This window comes from Lolium perenne, chromosome 1, assembly GCF_019359855.2.
Source record: "Lolium perenne isolate Kyuss_39 chromosome 1, Kyuss_2.0, whole genome shotgun sequence".
NCBI classification, from domain to species: domain Eukaryota; kingdom Viridiplantae; phylum Streptophyta; class Magnoliopsida; order Poales; family Poaceae; genus Lolium; species Lolium perenne.
In genome coordinates this window covers 178609342-178630098 of record NC_067244.2, presented here as the reverse complement: position 1 = coordinate 178630098, position 20757 = coordinate 178609342, and the positions used below count along the sequence as shown (strand labels likewise).

Below are 20757 nucleotides of genomic sequence, written 5' to 3'. Positions count from 1 at the left end.
GTCGCTGGTATGGTGTTGAGAGATGAACTTGGTCTCACGATCTTCACGGCGTGTCACACATTGGAGGACTGCCATGCACCAGTCAAAGCGGAGCTTAGAGCATGCGCCGAAGGCTTACAAATGACGCTTCATTACCAATCATCATTGAATCAGACTGCTGAGATAACTATTCCCTTCGTATACCAAGTTAGTACAACTTTTTTACTAACTTCTCGACATTTTTTGTGGATCGGAGGGTGTAGCTGGTTTGTCGTTCTCCATCTCTAACCTACACCCTTCATTTTTTTTTTCTCATTTCAATTGCTGTAGCCGTTGAGAAACAACATATCTACCCAAGTTTAGCAGCCACAGGCCAGTCTGGCCGGAGAGTCTTTGTCTTGTATAATTTTAGTGCAAATTGTTCCACGACCTGATCTAGTTAGGTTTGGAGTTCAGATTTTAGAATTTGAAAAGCGTGTCTGCAACATGAAAACGACCCCTGAAATTTTAGAATTGGAAATGCGTGTCTGAAACATGAGGACGACCCCTGGCTGGTCCTGCAAGTTGCAGCCAAGACGTCCAAATCATCTCGGTCGCGCTTCACAGTTCACACAGACTAGTCCACGCGACGGACAACTCGTGACTTCTGCTCGAATTCCCTGACATTTCGCTGCGAAACTTCCCGCTAAATCAGTGGCAAAGACGCGACCGACGACCCTACTCTACTCTCGGTCGCCTCTGCCTCCGGCCACCGCCTATAAAACGCCGCCTACCTGTTGCTCCCTTCCATCATCGCGCCGTGCATCACACTCTCACATCGTTTAACACGACACCAAGTCGAGCGCGCACTTGCCCTCGTAGAGCACTAGAGCAGCACCAACAACGACGACAATGGCCACCATTGCCGCCGAGTCGCAGCAGCACGAGCACCAGGCGAACGTCGTCTTGCCGGACGGTCGCAAGGTGGTGGACGAGGTGTCCGGCTGGCTGCGCGTGTTTGACGACGGCAGCATCGACCGCACGTGGACGGGGCCGCCGGAGGCCCTGCCTCTGATGCAGCCGGTGGAGCCCTACGCCGTGCCCCGCGACGGGCACACGCTCCACGACCTCCCCGGTGAGGGAGAGCCCGACCTCCGCGTCTACCTCCCCGAGCTCAAGGACCCTGCTGATGCCGGGCGCCTCCCCGTCATCGTGCAGCTGCATGGCGGCGGCTTCTGCATCTCCGACCCATCATGGCTCATGTACCACCACTTCTACGCGCGCCTCGCGTGCGCCGTCCCCGCCGTAGTGGTCACCGCACAGCTCCCGCTAGCGCCAGAGCACCGTCTGCCCGCCCAGATGGACGCCGGCGTCGACGTGCTCCGCCGGCTCCGGTCCATCGTCACGTCCGACGCCGCCACCACCCTCGATGATCCGGCTGCCGAGCTCCTTCGCAAGGCCGCGGACGTCTCCCGGGTGTTCCTCGTAGGGGACAGCTCCGGCGGCAACCTGGTCCACCACGTGGCCGCGCGCGTGGGCGAGGACGGTGCGGACGTCTGGGCGCCCCTCCGCGTCGCCGGCGGCGTCCCGATCCACCCGGGGTTCGTGCGTGCTACGCGGAGCAGGTCGGAGCTGGAGAACACGTCGGACTCGGTGTTCTTCACGCTGGACATGGCCGACAAGTTCCTGGCCATGTCGCTCCCGGAGGGCGCCACCAAGGACCACCCGTACACGTGCCCGATGGGCCCGAACGCGCCGCCGCTGGAGTCCGTGCCACTGCCGCCGATGCTGGTGGCCGTGGCGGAGAAGGACCTCATCCGCGACACCAACCTCGAGTACTGCGACGCGCTGCGCGCCGCCGGGAAGGAGGTGGAGGTGCTCGTCAACCGCGGCATGAGCCACTCCTTCTACCTCAACAAGTTCGCCGTCGACATGGACCCGACCACCGGGGAGCGAACCCAGGAGCTCATCGATGCCATCAAGAGCTTCGTTGCCCGCCACTAAATTGCAAAACATATACTCCGTGTCAGGTGTGTCTGCCATTGAGTATACTCTTGAATCGATCTTGTCAGTGTCAGGTGTGTCTGCCATTGAGTCCATCGACCTATGTGTGAGTCTACATCCGTAAGACCATGTTGGCGCGTGTTGCCGCGCCCGTTTATTTTTTATAATAAAATTTAAAATGATAGTAATCATATATAATATATTTGCACAAAATGCGGGTATTAAATTGCACAAAATTTGCACATATATACTGAATACTCCCGTGTAATATAAAAGATACGCCAACGAAGTTGTAAGTACTTCTTGATACTTCCATGCACTACATAAGTAACAGTTGAAGCAAGGTCCCGTGTCTCATCAGATCAGAAACGACAGTTGTTATTGCCCTTGCCGAGAAACATGCATATATCTGATTCAATCAAATACCAGCAAGAAATATGACAGCAATTCAATATAACAATATTTAGATGGTAATCCTTCCTTCCGCCGCAACATCAATAAGTGTAATAAAAAATGTGACAAAAAATATTTACAGTCCATCTCTATAAGAGCAACTACAATAAGGTTGACTCAGCAGGCTATAAGAATTAAAATAGTGTTGATCTGAGGTGGATGAGAGAGAAGTGGAGAGAAGAGAGCTTGGCTCTCATGCAAGAGCCACCTCTTGCACGTGCTTCTAGGCACTTTGTGAGTATGTGTGGTGAGCCTTTTACATATAAAGTTATCAATCTTTAAAACCAACTATTATATAAGTTAGCTATAAGCTGACTATAGTTAGCCTTATAGCTAGCACCCGGCTGCACTATTGGAATTGCTCTCAGATACGATAGAAGTAACATTATGCATGTAGACAAATGTACGGGAGTGGAAGATAAGGAATCAATTTGTAGAGCATTAGGATACCCAAGTCACGAACCGGTACGGTGCCAAGGGAACCCAGGAGGCGGCGAAAAAAAGGCAAAAAACCCATCTAGGGTTCCGTCCTCTTCGCCGGCGATACCGTCGGTCCGCTCCGCCTCCGGTGGCCTTGGGGTCTTGGAGGTGTGGTGGACCACGGTCCCTCGTCGGCGGGGAGTTTCTGTTCTTAATTTAGTTTGCTTTTCAGTCTCTTTTTTGGGATGGTGAGGCGATAGCTACATCCTGAAGTCAGAATAAGGTCCTCCCCGCCCTATCCTCGCTCTGGTGGTGCATCTAGCGCTGTCGGAGGGCGCGTGGAGTTGTGTGCCCGTCGGATCTGCTGGGATCCGGACGGTTTTCATGTTTGTTGGTGTGGTTTCATGATAGTCTCTTCTGATCTACGGTTGTCATCATTGGCGATGGTTGCTGCTCTGGTGCGCTGGTTCTTTGGGACCTTAGCACGACGACTTCCCGTCTGTCTACTACACCAAGCTCTACTACGACAAGCTTTGCCTGACTCCGGCGATGGAGGGGCGAGGACAGCGGCGCGCCTTCGGCTCGTGCTAGTGTTTGTAGTCGTCGCTAGGTGGTCCGAATACCAATTTGTAATTTTCTTTACTTTTTGAGTTATTTGTACTACTGTTGATGATTATTAATAGATCGGTGGATTTCTCGTAAAAAAAATGAATCAATTTGTACATATGAAGCAGCAAAGGCAATGAGACCCGGTGAAGCAGACAACGTCCAACTCGTAGGGAGAAGCAGCCCAGAAACGTTGGACGGGCCCATTTGGTGCGAATGTGGTGAGCGAACTTGCACAACGATGTTTCAGCGAGAATTCCGAACTACGTGTAAACTGTTAGATGCCCAAATCGAATGGCTGAGTACTGCAAAACGCTACGGTGGCTCCTAGCCATGTGAGTATTACTGTTACCAAATGAGAAACCATGTGACTAAATTAATTCCACAAGCTAAACATCAAACTGCTGGCAACCACTCAGATACATAGAATGATATTGAACAACTGCAGAAATTAAGAGAGAAAGAGGTCTTACAGAGGCTGTGAGGCAAGCTCGAGAGCACGATGGCCATTGCAAGCTGTCAGGGGAATAATTCATGGGTCCAATATACGAGAAAAGCCTAACAATTTTTCGAATAAATTTGTAAGAACTCTTGCTTTGGTTGCTTTAAAGTAAGAGGTTCTAGCTCTAAGTCCTCCTTGCTACTCTAGATAGCCCGCTCAATGAATAAACCACCATTTTCAGCTCTGGCGCATTGCCTAGTCCTATTTATCACAAGTCAATATACCATAATCATGACTCCACCTGCAAGGATTGTATTTTTTACTAGTTCTACATTTTATTTTCAAGATTTCCTACTAAAATATCATTTAATTTTAGAAAATGGCTTTGTCGAGCAATCATCAACAATTCAACATTAATTCATACTTATCGAGACTTATCGTTATAGACAATACGCCCAGCTCCAGGTATATGAACAATAAAGTTACCATTGCTCTTTGTGATCATGTGACAAGCTTTAAGAGTACAGAAACCAAGATGATGGGTCCATGGGTTTGGACGGCTTGAAGATTCAAATAGAACAAGAGGATGCGTCCAAGTTTGGAGTCATGTTGCATCCGGGGATTGCAGATTTGGCGAGGACCATCATGTCCTCTTCATGTACCATTGTGAATTCACCACGTGCATGCATAGTGTTAGCAATAACATAGTACAACTAGTATACTGCATGACATTCACTATCTACACCTTTGGGGATAGAATCATAAACAACCATAGTATGAACATACTCGATGGGAGAGGGACTTAGCAAACTGTTAGCCCGTCGAACATGAGTATCATCGTTGACGAATCTGAAGTAGTTGCACCACTCGGTGAAGCTGATGCCGTAGTTCTGGTTTGTGAGGTGGAATTGGACCTTCTCGGTTCATTGTATGCCTCCCAAGGGGTGTGCGCACTCACGGTGTGTGTAAAGGTGCTCAACTACTCGAGAATGAGCCAACGATGGGTAGGAACACCCTGAAAAACAAATTGAGACATGCCAAATCTATTGCATAAAATTGAAATCATGAGTCATACCGAGTTTGCAGGCTCGTACCGGACGCAGGTTCAGCGTGTGTGACCGAACAGGGCCTCCAATAAAAGGGGGCCTCCAACTTTTTTGTTTACATATTGTACTTAGCACTACTAATGGCAGGTTCTGTTTTGGGCCTAATTAATATATTAATATTAACCCATTACACTTCTTAGCCCCCCCCCCCCCCCCCCTCACACACACATGCTCTTCTCTATGTTCTCTGTGACTGCACGGCAGCTCCAACTTCCTCCCTTTTTATTTAGTTCTCGTTCTGGGTTTAGTTAATGTTAAGTTTTATAAATTTTGAACGAAAACATAGAAAAAATATATTCTATGACGATTCTAGTTCAATATATTCTGTTCTATGACCTCTTCACTCTCGTTTTTGTTTTTTTTTATTTGCACATGGCCCCCGTTTTCTCGGGTACGGCCCTGTGAGTTGGTTAAGTATAGCGGGGCATACCCACTCGGTGCTCCTGATCTCCCGGTTCATAAGCATGTTGAACCAAGAATTTGGGATCTCTCTAGTGAGCCGGGTGCCCATACGATCATCTCTCGGGGCGGGGGCACTTGACGACGCTACCTTGGCGGCATGTGTGTGTGTGCGGCTTCTTGTCTTCATCATCCAAAATAAAATTTGCATAAATAATTTTTTGATCCGATAGAGTTTAAGCAATGATGAATCCTCTCTACACGTTTTACAAATGAATCTCCCCTAAAAGTAATTACAAAGCATGCTCATCACTAAAACGTTTCATATGAGTGCTAAGTCTAGATTGATAATGGCAAGAGATGTAGCATGGATTTGCATAATATAAACAAGGATAGTAGTAGAAGCATACCATGGTTCGAGGAATCGAATAAAAAACGAACAAAGGTGAACATCTTTGGAGATGTTTGCAGGTTTGGACGTAGAAGAAATAAGAGATGGAAGAGTTTAGAAAATTTTACCTCTCCTCCGGCGGCTAATATCATGGTCGTGCAGGTAATACGGGGAGCGATACGGGCGGGTCCTACCCGTATATCGGTCCTCATTGCTCTGAGTTAGGGTTTTGAACCCGAGGGTCATATCTGATACAAAGGCGCCGATACGGTCCCATGCGGTCGTATGATTGCTCATTAAAGTCTCAGTAGCCGACGAAGATTTCTGCAGCTTTGATACAGGCACCTATACGGGCGCACATTGCCAGTATAGGTGCTTATCAAAGACTCTTTATTTTCATCCAATTTGTGTCGTTGTCTCCTAGTTCAGTACGGGCACTCCTTGCATGTATGGTTTCTCGGTGAACTCTCAGTAAATTTCTTCCGAAGTGTGGTGAAGTGATGCGGGCATGCTACCTGTATGGGTGCTTGTTAACTTCTCTATGACTTTATTGCCTTTCTGGCAGAGGCGAGGGAGACGATACGGATGCCCGTATGGGTGCTCGTTAAAGTCCCTAACATCTCTAGTTGACTTGTATTTTCTTCGGAAATTCTTCTAAGTCCAAAAAGTTAGTGAGGCATACAAAAGGACAGCAATATAATAATAAAATAGAGCAACAATACTTAGAATAATTAATTTGGGGATAATTAAATCATTCTTCTCCTATCTCTTTTAGATCTTTTCTGAACACTCTTTATTTTTATAAAACAAAATAAACAACTAATAAAGTAAAGGCTTACTAAAATTTATTTCACATGGGTTGCCTCCTATAAAGCGCTTCTAGTTATGGTACCATCATGATTAATTATTTGAGCATGTTGGTCTTCAAGGTGATGATTCCATCATCGTTCTTCTTTACCTCATTTCTCTTGTGAAAGTGAACAAAAAAGGGTTCTCGAGGGTACTTCGATCCTCACGTTCCCTTCATAAAAGTTAATCAAGGCCTTTATGGTTCTTAAAAACGGCCTACCTAGAATGATAGGTGCATTAACATTTTCAGGCATATCAACTATAATGAGATCAAGAAGTGTTGGGCATCCTTTAATGTTTACAATAATTTTTTCTTTGATGCCTATGTCTTGTTTATATGCAAAATCCTCTAGGTGCAGTTTAAGCTCACTTATTTTGAACGAACCAAGATTTGGCCTATCAAATAATGTTTTAGGAATTGTAGAAACACTGCAACTAAATGAAAAAGTGCAACAATTTTATTGACTCCTATATTACTTATAATAGTAGGTTCAAATATATCTTCTTGCTTAGCAGGGAGTTTCTCAGATAATTTCTTACATTCATTCTCAAGCTAACCGTACCTTTATAGTAACTTGATTGATAAACTGTTGGTATAGAGCTTCACTACCTCTCTCAAAGGTTGGATTCTTCAGAGTTATTATCTTGATATGGTCCTCCACGGTGCAGTAGTCCGATGAATGAGCATCAATATAGTCAAGTTCTTCAGGATCTTCGTTATCTTCGACTCTCATCATCTTGAGGTCTTCCACCGTGTTAGGCTCAGGCTTTTCAACAAATCTTGAAAGTATGAGAGTTTGACTCTCAGCTATCTTGCCCAGTTGTTCCTCCAAGGTTCTTGTTCCCTCTTGGAAATCCTACATATTATTCTTCAAACTTACATCTTAGTTAGATAATTTACCAATAAGAGTATCATGGTTCTCTGTGATTTTAATGAGAATTTTATTTTGCTTAGTTTGAGCTTGTATAAAATATTTTAATGAATGCTATATCATAGGGAGATTACTACCACTATTTCCATTATTATTGGCATTATTATTATTTGGAGCACCGCCAGGTTACGATAATTCTTTTGAAAGTTTGAGCCATAATTTTAGATCTTCCATGCAGGCATATAAGGATTACGAGCAATGAGGTGTACCTCTGCAGTAGTAGTATCGGTGATGGCATTCACTTGGTATTATTACCTTTGATTATACCTAGAAGCTAATTCACCTTAGAAGTTCTTCATTCTCGGTCTCATGGATGGAGTTCACCTTTCTTAAGGATCTCTCCACGTGCCATTGGGAATGGTTGTTTTGCATGTCATCAACAAGTTTTGTTCCTTCTTCAACTTCTTTGCTCATGAATGTGCCTCCAGCTGCGGTGTCAAGCATTGACTTAGACATAGGATTAAGAGCATTATAAAATAAATGGAGGGTTAGCCACTCTTCCATCCCATGGTTGGGACAGTTTCATATGGACTCCTTCATCCTTTCCCACGCGAGTTCTAGTGTCTCACGGTCTTCTTGTCTAAAGCTTGTAATGCTAGACCGGAGTTGCATAGTTTTTGCAGGAAGGAAAATTTTAGACATGAAAGCATTATCACATACTGTCCATGATATAATAGTACCCTTGTGCAATGAACGGAACTAGTCTTTTGCCTTTCCTCTAAGAGAGAAAGGGAATAAGCATAACCCGACAACATCATGATTAACATCTTAAATGAACATCATGTTGCAAATCTCAGTGAAGCCATTTAAGTGCAAACCTTCATGCTCAGAAGATGGAGCTACAAATTGGTTCTGGTGAATAAGGCCCAAATGGTTAGGCTTGATTTCATAATTCTCCACTGAGTAATAGGTGCATAAGAATAATCATCATTAATTAGGGTAGCATATTTTCCAAGCTTCTTTTTGTGCCATTTGTTGGAATTTTAATTTAACTAAAAAAATAACAAGACTAGTAAGATAAAAGATTAACTAATATTTTTTTCGGCTCGTGCTAGTGTTTGCAGTCGTCGCTAGGTAGTTCAAATACGGAAATTTAATTTGGCTCCCGAGTGCATATCTCCCTCTACCACAAAAACATATTTTGAAGTGTCGGAATTTTTTGACAAGACATTCTACATGTACATCTCCATAATATACGTGTATTCGTCAAGTTTCACGGAAAAGTCTATATTTTTGCGGTCTATGTAAAAAAGAGAAAAATTGTCTTGTCAAAAGCCTTATTTTTCGAATTTTGTGTTTTTTACACACGTCACATGACAAGTTTATTTTTCGTGAAATGAATTTGTTGGCACGTAGCATGTGAAGATGTACATGTGAATTTTTAGTTTTAATTTTTTTGACATTTTAAAATATGTCTAAGATGCATTGCAAAATGAAGGAAGCATATGTTCCCATAAGCCATAACACCACTCCCGTTCAAATATCTATTTGTAATGTTTATTACTTTTTAGTCTATTTGTAGATCGGTGAAATTTTCGCAAAAAAAAAAAGTACGGACAGTACACTTCTTAGTGGTTTATAGGACTTACAATTATAGTCGGTGAATAATAAGATGTAATGAGGTCCCGTGAAGAAACCTATCCACAGTATAATGCTCTTAATTAGCATATCCATGTAATCCGATCATTGGATTCTGCGTTTGTTTAGCTGTTAGCAGTTCAACCTGACGCTCGCACGTGCGTGCAAATTACATGCGACCTGAATAAGAACACCAGCACCAGGGGTCCATGCAGATTCAAATCTTCTACCATAAAAAAGAGATCTGTCACCAAATGGTCTCTGAAAAGAAATTTAAGTTATCGCGAAACAGCGGACTCTTTTCAGGAATCGTAAACATTCTCTAGTCGTCCTTTCAACTGGTTGTGATAGATCACTCCAATTCTCCAATTATTAAAGCGAACAAAAGAGCAAATCGAAACATGCTGCAAAAGAGCAAAGATGATGCAGGCATGGCAAGGATAAATTATCTATCAGGGCTGCTTTTTTGCTGCACGATCTTCCTTTTTCCGCGGCATGACCTTGCAACATGGCCTTCACAATTGGCCCTTGTCACGGCCGGGATGCTTACTATGCTAGCTAGCTCCAAGAACATTTGGATGTTGCAACAGTTGTGCACGCATGTGCAGCTGATTAACTAGCTACTGAATACATTCGATGTAATTACTATTATTACTATACGTCTATACCCTCCACCGTCTAGGCTCGATCTTATACAGCGCCGCCGCCGCCATTTTTGTGGACAGAGGACAGCTCGAGCTCCTTCTCGTGGTCATCGTCCACCGCCATCTCTAATGGCTTCATGGTGTAGAAACGGAAGCATATGAGGTAGTAGCCAAGGTTGAGCAGCATGAGGCAGGTGACGAGCCAGTAGTAGGCGTCCAGCTTGCCCCTGTTGATATTGTCCTGCAGCCAGTCGCCGCTTCTCCGTGTGGCGCTTTGCACCGCCGTGACGAGCACGGTGCCCATGTAGCTGCCGAGGGAGGCGGAAAGCCAGAAGAGCGCGGCGGCGGTGCTGCGCATGCTCTCCGGCGCCTGGTCGTACAGGAACTCCATGTGCGCAACCGAGGAGAACCCATCCGCCACACCGTGGATGGCGTACTGCGGCACCAGCCAGAACACGCTCATCGGCACCATGGTTGCTGGTGTGTCCAGTAGCCCGTGATCGGCAGCGGAGCCCCGGCGTTTGGCCTCAACGAGCGCCGCCGAGGCGACACCGAGGATGGAGATTGCGAGGCCAACGGCCATGCGCTGGAAATAGTTGATCCCGGACGGAAGGCCCGTGAAGCGGCGCGCGATTGGCACGAAGGCCCGGTCGTAGAGAACCAGGGTGACGAGCATCGCCACGGTGCTGAAAATGGACATGGTTGCCGGGGGGATCTGGAAATGCTGGGTCATGTGGCGGTCCATGGTGCGCGCCTGCATGATGGCGAAGCTGTTGTTGTGCGAGCCGGCGGTGACGAGCAGGATACCAGCCGACCAGATGGGCAACATGCGGATGAGTGACTTGAGCTCCTCCACACGGTGTACCGTCGACAGACGCCACATGTCTAGCTTGCCGGAGCCCGTTGTGTCTGCCGGCGTCACGATCGCCGCCCGGTCGAAGAAACTGAAACCACACATATACGGGACATATATCATCATATAATACTAGTATCTTGCATATAATATTTGTATCATAGTATCATTATGTTTATTGATTTGTAGGATCTTAGGGCTCCTTTGATTCATAGGAATATGAAGAGTGTAGGAATAGGAAAGGTGTAGGATTGAAATGTCATGCTAAGTTGAATCCTATAGGAATATGGTATGTCTTTGATTGTAGCAAAGAAATTTTTCCATGAGGTATGAGCTAATGTTTTTTCCTATAGAATTTGTACTACAAGATTCATATGTTCCTATGAATCAAATGACTTGTATAGGAAATTTTCCTATAGGATTCAATTCCTACATAATTCCTATATCAATCCTATGAATCAAAGGAGCCCTTAATGTAAAATTGAGTATTTGTCATTAATTTTCTGGTACCATCATGAACTCTCATCATTAATTACTCACACCAGCTTTTCTAAACGTATGAAGTACTCCCTTTAGGCTGTTCATAGTGGTAAGTATCATATAATAGTATCATGCATATGATACTTGTGTATGATACTATCTCTATAGTGGTTAGTATCATGAAATAGTATCATAGTCCTGCTATATTTATTGTTTTTTAAAATCTCAATGCAAATTTGTGCACAAGATTTGTTTGGCATTAAATTTTCTCGTGACATGTGCTATGATACAGTATCTACCTATGTTACTTTAATCCTCTCTCTCCTCCTTAATTAGCTGTCACATTGACATTTTTGTGAGACCAATGTGCATGATACTAGCTATGATACTAGCACTATGGCTAGCCTTAGAAATGTACAAAGTTGGAGTATTTATTTGGTTCATCCATTTTAGTTGTATTTAGTCTATTTTTATGTGTAGATTCACTCACTTTAGTTTGTATCTAGTCTATTTTAAAAATATCTAAAACGTTTTACATTGATGCACGGAGTGAGTAATATGTAAGAAATTAAGACGCACACGTATATATATTGCTGTCTAAAGCAAAGCAAAGCGCACCCTGCTTTCGATTTGGATTTCTTCCTTTGTGCACTGATAATGTAAACGCCACCAAAAGCACGTAGCCGACGCGCCTAACACCATTCGTCACGTCATGTGCTACGCGGCTTAATTTGCGAGTGGGAAATGCATGTGAGGGACAAATTAATTTGTCACTTACGTGAGGTGGTTGGTGTGCAGGAGCCTGCCGTTGGTGGAGATGACCGCGTCCAGCTCCTTGTCCTGGTACAGCATGCAGCGGGGCGGATGGGACGCGCGCGTCGAGCAGTCACGTACTCCCCGTCAGAATGGGAGTGTTGGTTCCTTTTCGTGCGCCGTGGATGGGACGCGCGCGCGAGCAATCGCTCATCTTGGGCTGCTGCTGCTGACTTGCTGCAGCGGTGGAGATTGCGTCAAAGCGGTCAACCTGCCTGTCGCTGTCGCGCGCAGTTCCCTTCTGACTCGCCCGCAGGAAATACCGCTCAGTTAATTGCAATTGATGACGGACGGCTCCAATTCATTTCCTACGACTTGGCATGCAAAATACTAATTGTTGTTTCGCGCCTACACCTGCTAGAGCGGAACAAAATGCTCGCTCGTTTTCAGAAAAAATAAAAATAGTAGAAAATAGAGGCAGCAGGGCGCCGTCCACTCCGGCGACATCAGCAGCGGCATGGCTGCTGGCGACCGAGTCATCCATCGCCAGCACTGAATCGGGACAGCAAGGGCGGAACATCACTACTCCACATGCCGCAGCACATAACACTAGGTAACTAGGTCATTCACCTCCTTCATCAAACTATAGGTGCAGCAGCCGTACCACTATCTGCTCACACAAGACCATGGAATTCAAAGGTTCAGTTTAGCTACAAACAGAGCAAAAACTGCACCTACCAGTGCATATGTGGTTTCTACTATTATTCTACCACCAAACTGCATCAGCTCAATCTTATAAGTAAGAAAGAGATCAAGTTCAGAGTATTACCGTGGAATGAAAAAGCGACGGAACCACATATCCATCACACAGACATTACATTCGCCATACTAGCCTTACACTACAAAATATATTCGATCTTCTTGCACTTGCAATAGACAGCACACTAAGCACAATTCATTTGTTTCCTCTAACCACTAACGGTAAACTAAGCACTAACTTTTCTTCTAGATAATAATGAGGTGCATGACTATATCACAAAACAAGGCCATCTGATTCGTTTCATCTAACCAAGTAGTACACCAACAGCAGCAGTATAAAACAGAAACCAACTTCAAGGGATGCAGTACCCGATTTGTCATGTGCAACACTCCCACGAACAATTACAAAGAATGGAGGCCATTCTGTTCTGTCAAGTAAAGTATGTACATAAAAATAAGTTATATCTTAACTGAAACTCTGCATCAACATAGGACAAGTTTATATTACTGAATGAGAGTATAATACTACTAGAAATTTGTTGTTTTACGTCAGACCAAAATTCCATTGCTGTGCACCAAAACCAAGTGTCCTGGAGTTTCGTTTATAGGTTTATTTATCTCTGAAATCGAATCTGTAACTAGCTTGATACCGACGGACTTGTCCGCGAAGCTGTTGGACCGTCGGGCGTACTGGTCCGAGAATTCTCCGCCGATTTGTCCATCCAAGCCCTCTAGCTGCTCAAGAAAAATTCGAATTTTCAGATTGGAGAGAAGATGGTTGGGTGCTGGGGTTTGTGCGTATCGTACCTGCAGCCGCTGGAGAAGGGCGACGGGCAAGGCGGGCAGAGCCGCCGCGTCCACGCCGGCGTGCAGCAACCGCCGTAAGCCACACGAGCGACGCGGGCAGCGAGTTCGACGGAGCGCCGCGCACCGTTCTAACGGAGCACGCGCGCACCGGCGAACAAGCCGCCGCGACGTCGTGGCTTCTGCCCGGCGGCACATCTCGAATCGGCGAGACTGGGGCTGCGGCGTCCATCTGATGCGGGAGGGGAGGGCAGGAGGAACTGAGGACGGATCTTGGGGCGCTTAAAGGTTTGTGGTGGGGCGGTGATTTAGCGGTTGCGGTTCCATGGAGTAGAATAGAGAAACGAGGAGAATCTGGTGCGGCGCAGTGATCGGCGGCGCGAGGGATCGCCGGAGCCGGCCACTAGCCAGGTCTGCCGGCGACGGAGTAGGCGCAAGCGCAAATGGGGTCGGCAGATGATGGAGCTGGTGCGTGCGGTGGATAGAACGAGAGGCGTGGGTGGTGTGACTTGTGTCGATGGGTGGCCTATACCCAAAATTAAACGAAACATTTAGCCCCAAAATCAATTTCCGTGGCATGCTCAGCGTGTGAAAATTATCTTGGCGCCTCTTTCTACAACCAAGCATAATTCAAGGCACGAACATATGCATACGCACTTCATTGCACTTGTCACAATTGAATATCTTCCAACTGATTGTTTCCAAATAAGATCCATCAAAAAAAAAATCCAACGAGGCACGTTGAGTCTGAGAAAACACGGATTTTAGTGTAGGCACATATACCTCAAGAGAAGCAGTCGTGGACCCAGAATGGTGGAGGACCCATGGAGCTGAGACCGCACCACATGCATCAGCGTCATGTCCACATCGCCCACCAAAAGGCAATGCGGAATCAGGCAAAGACCAAAAAGCCATGGACCAAAACGATGGCTCAAGAAACCACGAGCGAAATGCTAGAATCTAGGAATAGAGGTAATACAAATCTACCCACTTCGCTACAAGTTTAGTTCGACGGATATGATTATTACAAAAGAAACAAATACAACTTCTAAAAAACTAGATTGGATATTATTACAAGATCTGAAACTATATAACACAACCACCGCCACCGGTGCTCCTCTTACGTTTCTCCGTTGCCATTGCCATTGCCGAAAAAAGAGTCGCCATGCTCAAACTGCTCCTCCCCAGCCAACTTGGTCCACCAGTATCTCCTCGGTTCCGGACCACATGCCAAATAATTCAAGAGAACAATTGACCATCCATCTACAAAGTTTAACTATTCCGGAGTAAATAGAATATGGGCACCACTAGGAATCCAAAGCCGATATGTGCTTCCGATCAGACCAATGTACGCCCGTAGGATTAGAAGCAACCATTCGATCTAAATCAGCCCCGCGCGTTCTGTTTCCGTAAATGGAGGGCCGATTTGCATGCTTCCGTTCAAAAACAGATCCCGTACTACACGCTAATTAATTATTGTTGGTAGCATATTCCTAAGAGTTTAAAACGAGTCCATGTAAAAAAAAAGGAGTTTAAAACAAGAATATAGGAATCCATTACCATTTATAACGTGGATTTTCAGGACTCTTCCCGATAACTACTCATTTCCGATTTTCAAGAAAATAATTCAGCTTATAAGGAAACTAATTATTTCACCAAAATAGGTCTCATGACATGTGATTTGCTTCCTTAGATATTTCCAGTGCTATTTATATTTGCTTCCGATGGATAAAAGATATGTTTCTAAATCAATTACGGAAACTAATTATTTAAGGAAAATAAGTCTCCATGACATGTGATTCGATACCTTATAGAACAAATGGTATTTCCAGTGCTATTTATATTTGCCTCCGTTGGATAAAGAAAATATGTTTCCAATTAACATTATAATGCGCATTTCCAAACTGCTCCCGGTCGATAATTAACATTCCTGATTTTCAGGAAAATATTTTAGATTCTAAGGAAACTAATTATTTAAGCAAAATAAGTCTCCATGACATGTGATTTGCTACTTTCGATGGATAAAAAAATTATGTTTCCAATGCTACTAAAATCTGCTTCTAGTTGAACCAAAATAGGCTGCGATCCGACAAGTTTCAACGTATTGTTTTGGAAATAACAAAATCATGCTTCTGCCAACCGGATAATTGATTTCTTCATCACTAAAATTTGCTTCAGTTTTTAGGTTGCTTCTATCATATATAACGTGGTATTGTTTTTCAAAAGCTTCGCAGTGTTGTCCATAGATCATGGATTATACAATGGCTTCAATCGGAGTATTACTAGTGCTAGCTTCAAATGAATTCGGGATATGCTTCCAATGAAATTAAAGTTCGCTACTGTTGAAAGATGAATTTGCTTCCGAGTAGAGATTTGTTTCAAATGGTAATGGATCAAGTACTAAGCGTCTCTGTACAAATAAGAGGTTCGGATCCAATATATGTTGCAACTACAAATAATCAACTGTTTAAATAAGAGGTTCGGATCCAATATATGTTGCAACTACAAATAATCAACTATTTGGGCGAAGACACAAGCACATCCTGGATGGATGTCATTGTCCTTCGAGCGCCCCTTAGCCGACGAGTGACGATGTCGGACATGCTCGATGAAGCATGGAGTCACCGGCTTGTCACTGTTGTAAAGTGCGATCAACAACCTCATGGATTTCAATGCACGCGTCCATGATCTTGCTTCAAACAAGATATAAAATTAAAACTACCATAGCACTTCAGAACATCAAAGAACCTGCAATGCATACCTTTCCTCACAAAGAAGGATCCATCTTGGCGCTCTTCTAGAGAAATCCATGGAGAGGGTGCTTCTTCTAGGTCCCCCACAGCAGCTACTTCCGAGGCACCGTGGAACGGAAAGATCCATCTTGGCACTCTTCTAGAGAAATCCATGGAGAGGGTGCTTTTTCTAGGTCCCCGACGGCAGCTACTTCTGAGGCGCCGTGGAACGGCAGCAAGCGCTGACGCCCTTCCACATCCAGATGGGCAAGGTGAAGGAGAGGGAATGGTGGGTGGAGCGCAGCGGATCGAGGAGAATATGTGAACTGGGAAGGATAGGAATAAGGAGCAGTGACGGTTTTGAGGAAGAAGGGCAGCAATATTATGGGAGTCACCGTGCGTAATTTTCGGGCTGCGAAGACAGCGGGCTGCTGCGGGGGCCATTGGATGCAGGGAGGAATCGATGGTGTTGGATCGGTCCGATGTTCTGCTTCCCATCGGCCTACGATAGGTAGTATTTACCATAGAATATGCAACTTATGCTTACAAAAGAAACTATTACAACTTGTCAAAATGCGACTGAATACTACACATAAACACAGCAGCAGATACACTGCCACCGGAGCTGCCACAAAGAAGCATCAGTGGCAGCAAGGGGCAAAGCAGTCGTCGCCAACTCTATAAATCAACAGTGTTAACATCTCACGCTTACACTTCCCTGGACAAGTAGGTGACAAAGCTCAACATGAGTATAATACAGCAAACATTTCATCTTCGGCTAAGCAAATTTTCATAAAATGCCATGACTGTAGCAAAGAAACAATATACACTAATCTACTCCCAGCAATACATGGCTGACCAAATGAAACAACTACCACAGGCTACTAAAAGAATTAGTCAGCATGAATTATTTTCAGACTCAAACACCAGCCACAGAATATAAAATCACACAACTCAGCAGCATTGGTATCAATGTACTGGATTTCATCTTGTTGCAGGCTAGAAACTGACTGTAATTCATCAACAGCGACAGAAACCAAATGAACACGACACAAAAAAAAAACAGCAGCTAGACAAGTGCCATCTGGCACTTGTCTTAGCTCGATTAAGGCTTCGATGGAGCTAATTCAACATGTATAATAAAAACAAAAAGAATGCAAGGATGTATCAGAGGTAAGATGACGATTTTTTCATGATAAAGGCGCACTTGATATTATAAAAAAACGCGAACCAAAGAAGACTTCATGTTCCCAGATATATTTAGATCATCCAGCTTACAAGTAGTGCGCACCTGTTCGTTACAGCTTAGTCCCTTGAAGAACAATTCCAGGTTAGTACAGCAAACTCTATTCTTATCAATTCTATAACCAGAATTAGCACAAGAACAGAGATAAGAACTAGTTTACCTAAACAAAATCTGCTCTAAATCGTACAAACCACAAAAACTAGCTTTAACATCAATGAGAAACACCAGCAAATTTGAACCTGTCAACAAAACCATATTACTACTAGTGGCAGACTGCAAGTAATTTATTGGCTGCTGTCATGGAGTCTTAGTTTGGCAACGAAAGGAGAATTTCAACTGCTAGATGGCAGCACTCAAACATCTACAGGACAAGAATCTCTTTTTGCTAGTTAACAGAAATTTACACATTAAAATCACACAAACACTATCGTGACTGAATATAATGTAGCAACATAAACAATGTATCAAGCAAACAGCCCTTTGCAGTCAATTATTCAAATGTAGGCAGTAGAAAATTACACCAGGAATATATTTAACAAACAGGTATGCAGTATCAAATAGCATGGTACAAACAGAAGATTACCAATTCGTACTACCAACATTGAGCATTTAGGATTCAGTACTCCAAGACATCATTATTATATATGAAAAAAAAATCTAGAAGTGCTAGCCAGACTAACCATGGTAGTTCATAAATCAACAGCACATCAGTACAAGGAACTAGCTGTACCTGACTAGATGCTTCAGTAGCATAGCATAGCTTCTGCATTACCATAAGATGCAATTAGAATCGGGAAAATAATAACTAAAGGGTGTGGACAGGACCAAAGAAGGATATTACGGCCTCGACCAATACGAAATTTAACTAAATACTAAGGTTTTAATATGATTGTTCATACACAAACATGTTGCTTTGTGTGCTTATTTTTTGACTGAATGTGCAAACAGATCAAGCTAGATTAACTACTAAACCATAGTGTAACTCTGAAACCTGGCATCTGTTGTACACATGGCCATTTTACAAATGCATGTATCTCTCTCTCTACTTGAGCACCAGAAACTCAGGTTTCAGGTCTCAACACCCTCGAAAGCTAATGTAAACAGATCAGGGATAGCGACCAACATGATTAATACAAAGGAGTCAGCTCCACATGAACAATATGATGAGATGCTTAACCAAATAATGAAGGCCCAATGCTGACAAACAAAGCAAAAAAAAAATGATGCTAATTAAGAGGTTAGCATGTAGGTTATTTACAGACTAAACTTGTTCACGCCGTACCAAGCTAGCATGAAAATGATTAGCTTGGAGGTTCTTTACTGATTTTTGGCAGCTCTCAATCTTTCCCCGCTTCATTGCTCACTAATTTTCTGTACTGGTTTATAAAAACAATTGGTGTGATATAAAATTGAGAACAAAACAAACTAGCTGGAACTTATATTTATATCAAGACAGAGTATTTCGTGTTGGAACTCGGAAGAAACATATCGGCATTATTTTCTCGAGAACCTGATTACATAAAACCTAGCTCTAACTTGCACCTGCTAGTACCAGGGACTAGCGAAGAAAATAGAATCCACAACTACCAAAATGCATAACCTTCATACTTGATCCCCCTAATTTGCTAAACACACTAGATGGCTACACTGTCAAACTAACCCAGGAGCTATGGATCCACGTAGTAGCTTCAGAACATCACCAACAACAGAAACTAATCGAGTGCTAGCTTAAACTCAATGGTGCTAAACCGTTCACAGTTGCCGGCAAGAGCTCCCCATACCTGAAAACTGCGGCCCCTACAGTAGCAGCACCAGTTGTCGGAGGGAGTCGGATGGGGAGAAGGGCTCGGAGGTGCGCTGTCAAGTCCTGGCCGGAGAAGCTGCTGGACCGGCGGTACTACTGCTACGACGCCTCGCTCCTCCTCCTGCTGCTCTGCCAAGAAACAATTTTTCAGTCAAACTGAATCAGGGAGCAAAAGTATTGAGGTTAGGGTTTGGATACCGTACCTGCAGGGCGACGACCCGGAACAAGGCGCCGCGTGGGCCACGGTGGAGCTGCGCCGCCGCGTCCGGATGGCCGGCAGCACCTCGCCGGCGTGAAGCACCCACCCGCCGTCCACGCACGCGACGCAGGCGGCGATTTCGACGGAGCGCCGCGCAGCGTCGTAGCGTTGCACGCGCGCGCCGGCGAAAAGGCCGCCGCGACGCAGTGGTTCCTGGGGGCTCAGCCTCACTGCTTCGCGAGTCCATGGCGGCTGCCGTCGATCTTGCGCGTGGGGCTCGTGAGCGAGTGGAAGTTGGTTGGGTGGAGGAGTGGACGGCGGAGGGGAGGTGGCCGGCGATGGAGGTGAGCGGCGGCGGCGTTCGATTTGGGTAGGGCGAGGGGATCGCGGCGTCTCCGTGGGTTCAGTCTGCAAAATGGGCCGGTGGGCGCTGATGAGCTGCTGGGCCAGTTCGAATTTGGACTTAGAGTTTTAGCGCTTGAGTTCTCCCGCTTCACTGAAATTAATTTTGTTGCGCATCCTAGGCTAGGATTCCTAACTCAAAACGGTGCCTATATTTTATGTGCTCACATTTAGTTAGTTTACCAATAAACGAGAAATGATATGCGGCAAAGAAAATAATATCGATCCCCTTTATGTTATTTTTGTCATGAAGTAGAATCGGGAAATAATCTCCTTTTATTTGTCATACAGCTTGGGTGGTGTGGGCGGTGGGCCAGATTTTGGGTACCAACCTCTGTCCTAACAATTTGTGACAATCATGGGCATGGTTTCATGCTAATTTACCGCGTGGGGATGATTACTTCATGGTTGTTACATCTGCTATTTGGAATAAGATAATAAATCTACCTTTGATAAACATAGAATGAGAACCCCGTGTGAGATTATTTTCTTCGCTTCACATCTGTTGAAAGGTCAAGGTAAAGAGAAGCTGAATCTGGGAGCTACGAAGATGTTGGAAATTGCGATGGGTCTGCTGAGAGCTCAATCTACTACTTGCGGCATATCATATCCTTTGTTTCTCAAGCTCGGAGAATGGTTTTGGATCCCCAAGTTTGCATTCCTTCAAGAAAAAAAAATGTTGTGAGTGTTCTTCTTTAGTATCCTAGGTACTACGGTTTTAGATCTCTGAGTTTGTTTTGTAATTTTTTTTGTGCTGTTGGCTAGTGGTAGCAGGTTTTCGTTCCATAGTGGATACTTGGTATCGAGCATTCGTAGTGGGTTTCATGCTACTCCACCAACCCGCTTCCCTTGTCTCCCCCTTCTTCGTATAACATTAACTAGTTGAGCTGGTTATTTATGTTTTCGTAATGGAAAGGGGTGGAAGCTCAGTTGGAAAAAATAT

The 20757-nt window shown here is 44.6% G+C and overlaps 2 protein-coding genes and 1 long non-coding RNA gene across 3 annotated transcripts; 1 reads left to right on the top strand and 2 right to left on the bottom strand.

The window, feature by feature from the left end:
• Positions 1–754: 754 nt before the first annotated feature.
• On the top strand, positions 755–2225 carry LOC127314208 (probable carboxylesterase 17). The gene has a single exon (XM_051344668.2). The coding sequence runs from the start codon at positions 871–873 to the stop codon at positions 1960–1962; it is 1092 nt and encodes a 363-aa protein (XP_051200628.1). The 5' UTR covers positions 755–870; the 3' UTR covers positions 1963–2225.
• A 7325-nt stretch (positions 2226–9550) lies between these two features.
• Positions 9551–11968, bottom strand: LOC127335345 (protein NRT1/ PTR FAMILY 3.1-like). The gene is made up of 2 exons (XM_051361983.2): positions 11894–11968; positions 9551–10726 (listed from the first exon to the last, which is right to left on the bottom strand). The coding sequence occupies exons 1-2, from the start codon at positions 11965–11967 to the stop codon at positions 9829–9831; spliced, it is 972 nt and encodes a 323-aa protein (XP_051217943.2). The 5' UTR covers position 11968; the 3' UTR covers positions 9551–9828.
• A 1011-nt stretch (positions 11969–12979) lies between these two features.
• Positions 12980–13942, bottom strand: LOC127314162 (uncharacterized). The gene is made up of 2 exons (XR_011745198.1): positions 13435–13942; positions 12980–13362 (listed from the first exon to the last, which is right to left on the bottom strand). It is a non-coding gene; the product is annotated as an uncharacterized lncRNA (long non-coding RNA).
• Between the last annotated feature and the right edge of the window lie 6815 nt (positions 13943–20757).